General features: G+C 45.9%; 5 protein-coding genes across 5 annotated transcripts; 3 read left to right on the top strand and 2 right to left on the bottom strand.

Annotated features, from left to right (window-relative positions):
• Positions 1–576: 576 nt before the first annotated feature.
• Positions 577–1013, top strand: BX661DRAFT_198840 (uncharacterized protein; the record flags this gene model as incomplete). Its single annotated transcript, XM_051538269.1, has 2 exons — positions 577–658; positions 934–1013. 2 exons carry the CDS (start codon positions 577–579, stop codon positions 1011–1013), a joined length of 162 nt encoding a protein of 53 aa, XP_051391327.1.
• A 502-nt stretch (positions 1014–1515) lies between these two features.
• BX661DRAFT_143842 (protein-tyrosine phosphatase) lies at positions 1516–2061 on the top strand (the record flags this gene model as incomplete). The annotated part of the gene is made up of 1 exon (XM_051533021.1): positions 1516–2061. The coding sequence occupies one exon, from the start codon at positions 1516–1518 to the stop codon at positions 2059–2061; it is 546 nt and encodes a 181-aa protein (XP_051391326.1).
• A 210-nt stretch (positions 2062–2271) lies between these two features.
• On the bottom strand, positions 2272–4001 carry BX661DRAFT_30972 (uncharacterized protein). The gene has a single exon (XM_051539054.1). It carries the CDS (start codon positions 3962–3964, stop codon positions 2282–2284), a length of 1683 nt encoding a protein of 560 aa, XP_051391325.1. The 5' UTR covers positions 3965–4001; the 3' UTR covers positions 2272–2281.
• A 341-nt stretch (positions 4002–4342) lies between these two features.
• On the bottom strand, positions 4343–6645 carry BX661DRAFT_183575 (WD40-repeat-containing domain protein). Its single transcript, XM_051536261.1, has one exon. It carries the CDS (start codon positions 6342–6344, stop codon positions 4497–4499), a length of 1848 nt encoding a protein of 615 aa, XP_051391324.1. The 5' UTR covers positions 6345–6645; the 3' UTR covers positions 4343–4496.
• A 364-nt stretch (positions 6646–7009) lies between these two features.
• Positions 7010–9131, top strand: BX661DRAFT_183573 (uncharacterized protein; the record flags this gene model as incomplete). Its single annotated transcript, XM_051536260.1, has 1 exon — positions 7010–9131. The coding sequence occupies one exon, from the start codon at positions 7010–7012 to the stop codon at positions 9065–9067; it is 2058 nt and encodes a 685-aa protein (XP_051391323.1). The 3' UTR covers positions 9068–9131.
• Between the last annotated feature and the right edge of the window lie 2442 nt (positions 9132–11573).

Genomic DNA, 11573 nt, shown 5'->3' with positions numbered 1-11573 from the left:
ATTTATTTTGTCGTTCCTCCCATCGCTCTGCCGTCAGGCACACCGTCATTTTCTTATGCTGCTTTTTTTCTTGTTATCCACATCAACTGAGGGGATTCCTTTCTTTTTTTATCATCTGTGATGACTCGCATGCATGCATGGCATTTTTATTTTTAGATCGCAGTGACGAGGGGATACAGGTTTTATTACAGCGGCCAATCCACGTCCATCCTGTGTGTTGGTTTTTCTTTTTTTGATTGTGCGAATCACGGAATCATCACCACTAACGTAATCCGCCTGATTTGATCTGCTCAACTGATAGGGCGCGGAAATAAGCCTTGCTTTCCTTGAGTTGGATTGGTTTTGCAAACAGAGGAGAGATAGCAAGCATTGAAATGCGCATACACTCCAAGCACTGTGCACTAAAAGAGCAATTTAAAAAGTCAATCCCTCAAGGTTCAATACCAATTCAACTAAAAAACACCAACCCTTCTTGCTTCTTTTTTGTTTAATTTCTTATTTTATCTTTACTCTTGTGAAATTTGAAATATATTCTATTTTTTGTAATTTACAATGCGTTCCTGGCCTTTTCCGTACATGAAGCTGATGCACCCCTTCATCCTGGGTGGTGTTGCCACGCTCTTCGCATTCTCCAAGATCCAGGACACCATGTGCGAGGGTGAGTTATCAATTTAATATTTCGAACGAAAGGCGGCCTAAAAATACAGACCCCCCGATTTAACGAAGAATGCATTCGTGTTTTCCCTCGCATTTTATCGCATTTTTTGGAACCGACCATACTCAGCCTGCCGTCGTGTTGCAATAACATGCCACGCAGTTTATCGACGAAAGAAAAGAGAAGCAAATTGATACTAACTTTTGATATCATTTTGACCCTTGAAAAAACAAAGCGCTTGCTTTATTCCCCTCTTTTTGTACTTTTTATTCATGTAGCTGAGATTTACGCCAACAACCCCGAGAACCCCAAGTACGCTCAGATCCAGGCGAGAAAGCACAAGGCCGAGGGCCACTAAACCCGTAGATGTGAAGAAGAAAAAACGAAGAGTATCGTCTACTTTTTTCCAGTTCGACACGCTTGTTTCTTTGGTACATGAAGACAGACCATATGGAAATATGGAGAGAGAGAATGAGAGGGGATAGATACTATGGACAGATCTTCTTTTTCCTATTACTTTTTTGTTTTTTGGCTCCTTGAACAATATGACGGACATGTATGTGTTTTTATCATCATTCGCAACTTTAGGAATACATGAAATGAGGCTTTGCTCTGCAGAAGCGATAACTATACACTGTGTCGCGAGTCAAAGTAAAAAAGCAAGCCATCATTGTAGATTTTATTGCCAATGTACACGGGAATTTTGCCCATACAACTCTACACGCCTGCTGTGTACTCACAAATCTGCGCATGCGTTTCGAAAGCCAAGTCACAGAAAAACCTAAGAGAGAGCAAAAACAGCTTACATTTAACAGTAGCCGCATATCATTTTAATTCCCTTTTTCACAATGCACACGCTCATGCAACGCGAGGACGAGCAGCAGCTAGAAATAGCCGAGCGGCAGAGCCAGCTGATCGTACCACCGCTAAACTTTGCAATGATTGCACCTGGGATCTACCGGTCAGGCTTCCCAAACCCCAAATCGCACCCGTTTCTTCTACAGCTCAGGCTGCGCACGATTATCTACGTCTACGACGGCGACTGCCAGGACTACCATATGCAGTTCATCGAGCGAAACGGCATCAACCATAAGCACTTCCGCATTGCTGCCAATAAGGAACCGTTTGAGGAAATGGACCATGCGCTGGTCGCTGAGATCCTGGCTGAGGTCTTGGATACCCGCAATCACCCGCTGCTGATCCACTGCAATCGAGGTATCCGCCGTGTCGGTTGTCTTGTCGGATGCATTAGGAAGCTACAGGCATGGGCGATGACAGCTATTTTTGACGAGTATCAGCGCTTTTCGGGAACCAAAATCCGCATATCTGACCAGGAGTTCATCGAGGTATTCAAGACTCCCGTGCACCTGGATGCCCAGCATAAGCCGCAGTGGCTGGCGGACTAGGGAGTAAGGCGGAGATAGCCCCTCCCATATATATATATATTTACAATAGTTTAATAATTCACACGTAGAAATTGCTCAAGATGACTTCAATGCAGTTCAGGTGTTTGAAATATGCCTTGAAAGTGTGGATGAAATCAACCATTATGTCGTGCAGCTCCGTAGGGAGTAAGGCGGAGATAGCCCCTCCCATATATATATATATTTACAATAGTTTAATAATTCACACGTAGAAATTGCTCAAGATGACTTCAATGCAGTTCAGGTGTTTGAAATATGCCTTGAAAGTGTGGATGAAATCAACCATTATGTCGTGCAGCTCCGGGTTATGAATAACCAGAGACTCCAGCGACTGCGTTTGCAGTACCAGCAGCTGCAGCGCTGCAGCATCCAGCCGCGCGCCCCACGTCAGATATGTGTTGTTGTAGATGCACAGGTGGGCCAGCTGCGAGTCCAGAGGAGCCAAGTCCAAGCCCAGCGCCTGCTCTGGCGTAGTGACCCCCCGGTACTCTGCAGGAAGGTCGCCGGACTTGAGCATGAAGGTGTTCAGCTGCTCGAGCTGCGGCAGCTTGGATACCAGTGCACGGACAGTGCTGTAGTCGACGGATAACATGGTCGATAGTGTTGAGATATTAGTCCAGCACACTCTGTCGAGATCCAGGGGGAAATCCAGTGCAAACAGTGTCATTTCAGCGCATTCTACCATGTCGCCGTCACTGAAAAAGTGGTTGGTCGACTGGTAGAACACATCTTCCTCCTTGTTGCTGGCTGAAAACACTGACATATAAAGGCCGGACATCGACCTTATCGATGAGTCCTTCCACACTGCCAAGTTTCCAGGATCGCCGTACACCCGCAGCTCTTCCAAGTAGTCCGGGTACATATCAGTGGTCATAAAGTCCGTCTGTGCCGGGTCGCCGTGAAGCTTCAGGACTCGGAGCTTTGGGAAGTGCACGCGGTAGTTCTTCCCAGTACCATGTCTGCTTCGGTCCGACATTGCATCCGACATCATGTCCAAGAACGGCATGGCCGAAAAATTCATTTTCAAATACACCAGATTCTTAAACACAATAGTATTGGAGCTCCCACATGAATCTCCCGAAAACGCATCCCACGAAAACGACTGTGTGACGTTGCTCAGTTCCAAATACCCTAGTGTCTCTGGATTAACCTTTGGAAGCAGAGATTTGCAGTCAATGCTGAGTGTGGTTTTTAAGTACTCAAGATGCCCAAATGTGCGCGTGTTTTGGAACTCGAGATTGGATATACTTTTTATGAATTTGAGCTGCCCTGCGTACTCGTTCACCAGTGTGTTGCCAATGATTTTGGCCATGCTGTCGGTGGTGTAGGCGTCCAGGTTGAGCCGAGTGACATGCGGCATGCACTGTGCCATGGTCTGGGCAAACTGAGCCAAGTCATTTTCCATCTCCAATTCCATCTCCGACTCCAGCTCCAGCTGAGGCAAATTGCCAAGCGGTATTTGGCGCTCATCCTCGGATACAGCACCATTAACAAGATACAATTTTAGATCCAAAAAGTTAACCCGGTTCCAATTAAGCCGGCCAAAGCCAAACAGGCTTTTTAAGGCATTGAGCGCATCAACGGTCATTTCAAACTCGCTTAGTTCGATTTGAACGGTTTTAACTTTGCGTGTGTTGTTCGTCATGGCTGCGAGGTTGACGTTGGTTTTCCAGATGGGCTTGCCTGTGTGGTCACTGTGGTTGGTGGTGTATTCGAGGTATATATGGCGGTAGAGCATGCGACTAGCGAGCCGACGCCAGGTGGAGCACACGGTGAGTAAGTGAAGCTGATCTTTCCATGAATTGTTTCCCTGTCTGTGCGAGTCTGCGGCGAACCGCAGTATGTTAGTTACTATAACCAGCGGCAGTTGGTTAATGTATAGCATGTTTTAATATATAAAATTATTTTTAAAAAAAGAAAAAGTGTTTAACAAATGGTGAAATATACAAAAGTAATTGAAGAAAAGAACAGACCAGACAGTCGCTCTATTTTTGACCTCTACAAATACATTTACATTTGCTGGTTTGTTTACAATTCTTTTAAATAACTTGGCTGCTTTTATTTTAAAAGACAGCAAAAGGCAAAAAATAGATATTTTATTTACCTTTTCATAAAAGAAAAGAAAGTAAACTGAAAAATGCACACTATATTGTATAATTTATTTTGCACCTGTCTTTTTCAAAAACAAAAAAGTGAGTATAAAGTGCCAAAGGCCTGGTTAAAGGCGAGATCAAACATTTGCATACCCTTAATAATTATTAAATTAATCCAAGGAGGATACCCTCCTAATGATAATTTTCTGTTTTTTAGAAACAATTTAAAATGAATGTGAAGAGTAAAATAAAAATAAAAATTACTTGTGACAAACATCTGCAGTCTCATCATTATCAGTGGCATCAGCCTCATCATAGCCAGCGTCAGCAGTCGTACTTCCAAATCTTCACCGACTTGTCCTGCTTTAGCGACCCCGAAGCAATAATGTTTTTCAGCGGATGGCAGTCCACGCACAAGACCACGTCCGTATGCCCCTCAAGCTTCTGGACGATTTCTCTGTTTTGCAGATTCCACAAGTAAACGCAATTATCCTCGCTGCCCGAGACAATCCACTTGCCGCCAGTCACCGAAAATGTGCCGAAGCAGCAGTACCCCGAGTTCTTATGGCCCTTGTACATCTTCAAGCACTTGCCCGTATGGTAGTTCCACAGCCGCAGTGTGCTGTCCTGGGTGGCCGCCAGAATGTACTTGCTGTTGGGCGAGAACTTTGCGAATGCGACTTGTGGGTTGTTATCGTTCACGATGGTTTTCAGGCACTGGCCTGTGGTGATGTCCCAGATGCGGATAAGCCCGTCGTAGCTGCACGTGACAATCATTGTTCCGTCGCGATTGAAGTGCACCGCCGTGACCGGATCCGAGTGCGCTGGCAGCGTGCGAATGCATTTGCCGCTGTGCACGTCCCAGATCCGCACGGTCTCGTCGAATGATCCGGAGGCCAGCAGCGTTGACTTGGGGTTGTAGCAGACGCAGAAGACGTAGTTTGTGTGGCCGCGCAGTACCTTCAGTGTGCGCCCGGATTCGCGATCCCAGATGCGCACGGTCTTGTCGTCGGACGCTGTTGCCAGGTACCGCGAGTCCGAGGACCAGGCCACATCCGAGAGGCCGCCCGAGTGGCCCTCCAGCGTCTTATCGTATTTGCCGTTGTAGGCGTTCCACAGCTTTGCTGTTTTGTCTGCGGACGATGACGCCAGCCAGTCGCCGTCGGGCGAGAACTTCACCGAAGACACGCCTTCGCGGTGGCCGACGAGCGAGTATTTGAGCACGTACTCTGGCTTTTCAGCAGATGCCGCTGTTGCCGGTGTCACGGTCCCAGTCGCCGCGGGAGTGGGTGTCTCCAAGACTGGCGCGACGGCCTGCTGCTGCTGCTGCTGCTGTGGTGGTGGCTGCGTTGATGGTGGCGGCTGGGGAGCCCTCTGCTGCAGCGCCTCGTTCCTCACGGGCGTGCTCTGCGTCTGAGGCCTGCTGCCTGCATCAGCCGCCGCTGCCCTCTGCTTCTTCTTCGATTCCCTGCTCGCCGCGGCAGCAGCAGCCGCCTCTCTCTGCCTATCATCATCGTCACTGGCGCTCTCGCCGCCAGACTCCTCTGAGTCGGTGTTGTGCCGGCTGGTAGACAGGGCTTTGCGCGCGAGCATCTTTGATGAAAACATCTTTCCGCCGCCCTTGCCTCCGCCCCGCGGGAAAGGCACCGGAGCGGTGGATTTCCTCGCCCCGCTGCCTCTGTTGTTATTACCGTCGGACAAGCCTTCCGAGTCTGACTCGCTGTTGCTAGGCCCCGACTCCTCGTCGGACGAGTTTGCTGGCGAGTTGCGCGATGGTGGCGCGCTATACCGTTTTCCTGCGCCGACTGTTTTGCCGGCGGATGTGCGATGCAGAGCGTGGGACTTCCCTGCTCCGCCGCCGCCCATTTTGCCAGCGCCGATTCGCGGGGGCTCAAAGTTATTTTCCGACTCGCTGTCCTCGCTGTCTTCGCCCGAAGAGGCTGAGGCTGAGGCCGAGGCTGAGTTGTGGCCGCTGACGATCCCTGCATGATGTCGTGGCCGCTTGCTCGCCGTGGATTCATCTGTGGTGGGCGGCATTCGCGGCTCGGCTGGTTCTGAAAGCAGTGTGGTGTGTTCGCGTTTTGACCCTGCTGTTGGGACATTTGTGGTCGGCGATTGTGACCCTGTACCGTTGACGGTCGCAGACAAAGCCTCTCCCGTGTTTTCAGACATTATTTTTTGGCAACTAGTATATGTAATACAACTTAATTTGAAAATAAAATAAAATAAAAGAAGGCGTTTTTTGATTTTCAAATTGGTATTAACAAATAAACATAAAAAGAACGCGATGATTTCAGTTTTTTTTGGACGTTTTCAGTACGCGTTTCTCAAATAAAAATAATGAAAGCCAAAATCGCTTTTATTGCCATCACAACACAACGCATGGCTGGAAAGTCTGTTAATTCGCTGATTGGATAATCTGACTCTCGGTCGCTTCTGCCTCTTCTGCCTCTGCTTCTGTCTCTGCTTCTGGTGTAGATGTCGTGCGGCCCATGCATTATGCCCTTTAAAAAACCAAACAAACAAACAGAAAGGCCAGGCGAATTTCCGAATTTGCGATAATGCAACCATATAATTTTCTATTAGTGCTGGTATATTTTGTTGCAGCAAATTTGCAGATTTTCACCTTATATGGTGCTTCTTTTTTCTGTCTGTCAGAAGAGGTAGCACAAAGAGCAAAAAAATACACTTGTCACTAAATCGCGTTTTATTATATCTCCCACCCGACCACTTACCATATCTTTTCTGCTTTATTTGTTTCATGATACTTTCTTTCTATTTTTTCTTCAAAAAAAAACATAACGTGGTGTATTTTGCATCACTTATTATATCCACCCATGCCAAACTCATACCTATCTATAGACTCTATTTTAAACCACAACACGGACGAAAATGCCAAAGCTCAGTACGGGCAGAGTCGCAATGTCCATTTTGACTCGGCTACACCGCCAGTCACTGAGGACGCCCGGGCATGGAAGCAACCGCCGCCTTCACCGCAACAGCAACACCAACACCAACACCAGCAGCAGCAACAGCAACAATACCAACACCAACACCAGCAGCAGCAACAGCAACAATACCAACAGCAACACCAGCATCAATACCAGCAGCAGCAAACCCAGAACCAGAACCAGAACCAGAACCAGAACCACTACCACTACCACTACCACTACCAATATTGCCGCCAGCAGAATCATCAACAGCACATACCTAGAGAAATGGATGCTGGCACAAACGTACCGCCTTTTCTGGAATCCTGGGATGACATAATTCCTGAGGAAGTGATGCGTCGGTTCTACTCAGACCAGTTCCCAGCAGAGATACGCGAGATAGTTATCTACTATTTTGACTACTACTACAGTATCTGTCCGATATTTCACCCAGCATCGTTTATGTGCCGCCTGGTCAACGGCAACATTGACCCTTTTATCATAGAGGTGATGAGGGCTCGCGCAGCCAGGGTGATATCCAAACACACTGGAAGGGTTATTGACCTTGAGTCGACCATCGAAACGATCAACAGCCGGCTTTTGCTTGACATGGAGAACCCGACTTTTGACAGCGTGCGGGCAACAGTGCTGATGACAACCTTGTCCGGCGGCGAGGCCCGCTTTATGTCATACAACATGCTGGCAGCACTGGCCAGCAGCTCGGTTGCCAAAATGGGATGGCACCGGCTGGACATGGACGCAGGTACACAAAAAACCCATTCGTGGCGCGAATGGGCCCAGTTAGAGACGCAGCGGCGGTCATTCTGGCTGACATACCTCTTGGATACGTACCAGGCCGTGCTGAATGATCGGCCGGTGAGCATCAACGATGCCCGCATATACACGGCGCTGCCGGGGTCCGACTGCACATGGGACGACATAACAATTTCGCAGCTGCTCAATTGGCCAACAAGGCACAAGAAGAACATTGACAAACAAACGGTTATAGCCACAGGCTCGCTGTCATACGCGCTGGTCGACATGTCAATTCTCGCGACGCTGTACCGGCGGATGAGCGAGTTGATGTGGAGTATCAAGCGCGGTGCGCAGTTTAATCCTGCGACGTCGCCGGCCAGAGTTGATATTGTCGGGTTTCGACGCGGGGGCGGACCGGCAGTGACCATTAAAGAGAGCCTGTTTGAGTGTCCTGAGTTTGTCTCTCTGCATACGGCCCTTTCAAAGTGGAAGAACGGGCTGATCGTGGCAGATGAAATGAAGGGTCTTGGCAAGCCCCTTGAGCACCTTTCTCAGTTTGGCAACCTGGAGCACAGGCGGTATATGATCCGCATCCGGTACTTTTGCCTGTACGCATACTACGTCCCCACTATTCTGATTCTGCACTTGATGAACCGGCCTTCTTACTTCCACAGTCCCCAGCAGCAGCAGGAGAACGCACCTGCTGCTGCTGGTGTTTCTGCCCGGTTTAATGTTGACTCATTTTTGGGTCCTGACTTCGTCGACAATACGTCTTTGATCCGCGCAATGATGTCCACATCGTTTTCCTCAACGATGAACGACAGTCTTTTGGCGTACGACGTAGTACCCGAGTCATGGGAGATTTGCCTGGATGCAATCGACGACATGTGTTGTTTCCTTGACCGCAACGATGACATTCCAACAGAGAGGTACGACCATGTGCTGATGTTCAGTATATTTTCAGCGATCACAGTGCTTGTCCGGCACATTTGCAAGAGCCAGGATAGTAGCAGCAGGGGAGGCGCTTCGGGAGTAAACATTGCAAAGTTTGGAATGCCTTGGAGCGTGCGGACATTGCGCAGTCTCTGGGAAAGACTGAAGAGCCTCGGGTTTGTCAGTGGGGCTGGCGGCATGGAGGTTTTGCTGCGCAAGATGCATGTCGAGGAAGTGGCCAACGCTGCCGAGCTGTTTGCCAGTATGTGCTTGTAAGAACCCATTGTTCTTCAAATTAATGGATATTTAAATTTATTAAAAATAAGAAATGTTTGTGTTAAATAATTTAATTTAATTTAATTGAGAAAACGAGCAAACTAGTTTAGTTGAGCGTCGTCCATGGGCAGATTATAAAATGCATTGTTGATTGCAATATATATGCCGATTCCGCCACCACTACCATTATTATTTCCATTGTTATTTATTCTTTGCATGTGAGGACCAGCAGGTCGTGTCCCCGATGAGCTCGGATCCGTAGTGCATAGATATAGCCGCGGCCAGTCCAAACTCCAAGGATAGGTATTCAACCCATGATAGATTCGACAGAGCCATGTGCAATTCGTGCTAGCCAAATAGTGGATAGGTTAGCTGAGGCCGACTATTGAGATAGTGGGTATAGCCCGATTTCGGCTACAAATCTTATTTTTCTTACCCAAAAACCTAAAAAAAAATACTATCAATCAGATGTCTCCTCTTTAACCCTTGGCTAAACAACTCAACATCTCATTGCATCTTACTACAGTGTGGGCGTGTGGGCACCCACTATATCGATAATTGTTAGCCTCTGCTAACCTATCAATTATATTTCCCAATTCGATCGTTAATATAACTCCAATTAGCAATCAGCCACTAAAGAGAGAAAATAAATACATTGAGAAATAAAACAAATAAAAAAGCATGAACTAAAGTTGATGATTAAGACTGCTTGTCTACCATGCCACCTTGCCCATCATGCGGCTCTGTTGCAGACCTGGATACATGTCCCTATAACAAAAATTATTCTAGGAGTGGTGGGGTTGGGAAATATCTAGACTTGGATCTAATTGCCCGGCAGTGGAAGTATCCGCCAGGGAGTTAGTACAATTAAACCCAAGCACTCGATCTTCCAGCCAGAGCGTCAATCGTGTCCAGGTAGTAGCCGCTGTGCATATCTGCCGTCCTCGTTGCCATTTGTCTGTGGCCACTTTGGAGGGCCGGCGCCTTTGTCTTGTCATAGATTTAGTATTTGGGATGTTTGTTGATACAGTTCTCATCAACAATTGGCGTTCCTCAGGAGCCAAATATCCCTTCATTTCCAGTTCAATCTGCAGATCATACCGTCCCTTGTACTAGTCGTGCTATTTATCTATGGTCTCGTTTACAAACGCCGTTGCTTGTTTTTCGCGCTCTCCTTGGAGTTTCTTTACCAGCGTTGTATACCTGTCCTCTGCCGGCTCCTGCCAGCCACACCTCATACCCAGCTCCACCTTTTAACCTTACAAGAATACTTTTAAACAAATAAAAATGCTTACAACTGGGATATTCTGTTGTTAGAAAACCTTATTGAAACCCCCCTTCGAAAGCTCAAAAGTTTTAAATAAAAGTTTTAAAAAGAGTGGGATAATTGGCAGTCAATGATTCAATGTGTATGTGCGTGTGTGCAACCAAATGGGAATGAATTTTATTTTGCACTTCAATGCTCGCAATTCTAATGGAAGCTTGATTTCTTCTTTAAATAAAGTGGAAAGACGCACAGTGCGGCTTTGTATTATAAAGTTTGGCGAGACTAAACTTATTTTTATTTTTAATTAATAGTCATATTAAAAAGCAAAATATTTTTTCTTATTGAATTTCACTTTCTCTTCCTTAAACTCGCTTTTTTGAATTAAATAATACTTTTAGTAGTGAAAAATCGCCAAAACGTTAACTATACTAAATCGCTACAATGGGACTAACGTATGAATTTACGAAACTTAAGATTATATGTATTGATGTTTATTTTAAAAAAAATATTAGGGACTCGAAAGAAATATCTTATAACTATACGGTTGGTAGCACCATTAAACAGGTAATAGAAGGAATTATACGGGAAAATAAACTGCTTGGCCCACAAGATGGTTATAAATATGCGTTGTACAAAGCCCCTAATTTAATAAATGCTTTAGATGATATGACCAGGCTTGAATATTTTAAGGAAAATTTAGCAAATTTTTTTTTAAAAGAGGTAAAGGTATAGAAGTAGAACACACTCATCAACTAACTTTATTTTGCGGCTTTTCTGGTTGTGTTGCTTGCTACATCAGTCGTGCGAACAGGTAAATCTGTTGATATCTGTCCTTATATATCAACAAATTATAACCGTTCTATTCAAGCAGCATATAAAAGTTTTTTAAATCTTTTTTATTTTATAGTGCTAGTTTTGGAATATATACAATAATTAAGTATTCTAAGCAAATGTCCAAAGGAGCACGGAACATTATTAGTTGATTGAAATTAAGTGATTAGCCAGTATTGGCCTTTTAACCAAAACGCACAATCACTTATAAGTTGCGCAGCGAAGTGGCACAACACAGTTGTATGTTTTTTGGACTCTTTTAGTACATTGTTCTATATTCAATACACCTGTATACATAGTATACACCCTACACGTTCACAGAACTTTTCCCTTAGAATTCAACAAACGTAAATTATTTGTAACAGAAACAAACTCGAAATATTTGGAGAAAAAAATTAGTCAAGTGTT

Source organism: Kickxella alabastrina, assembly GCF_025024165.1.
Source record: "Kickxella alabastrina strain RSA 675 chromosome Unknown BX661scaffold_13, whole genome shotgun sequence".
NCBI lineage: Eukaryota > Fungi > Kickxellomycota > Kickxellomycetes > Kickxellales > Kickxellaceae > Kickxella > Kickxella alabastrina.
Note: the sequence above shows the minus strand (reverse complement) of the source record. Positions and strands in the feature narration are given on the sequence as shown.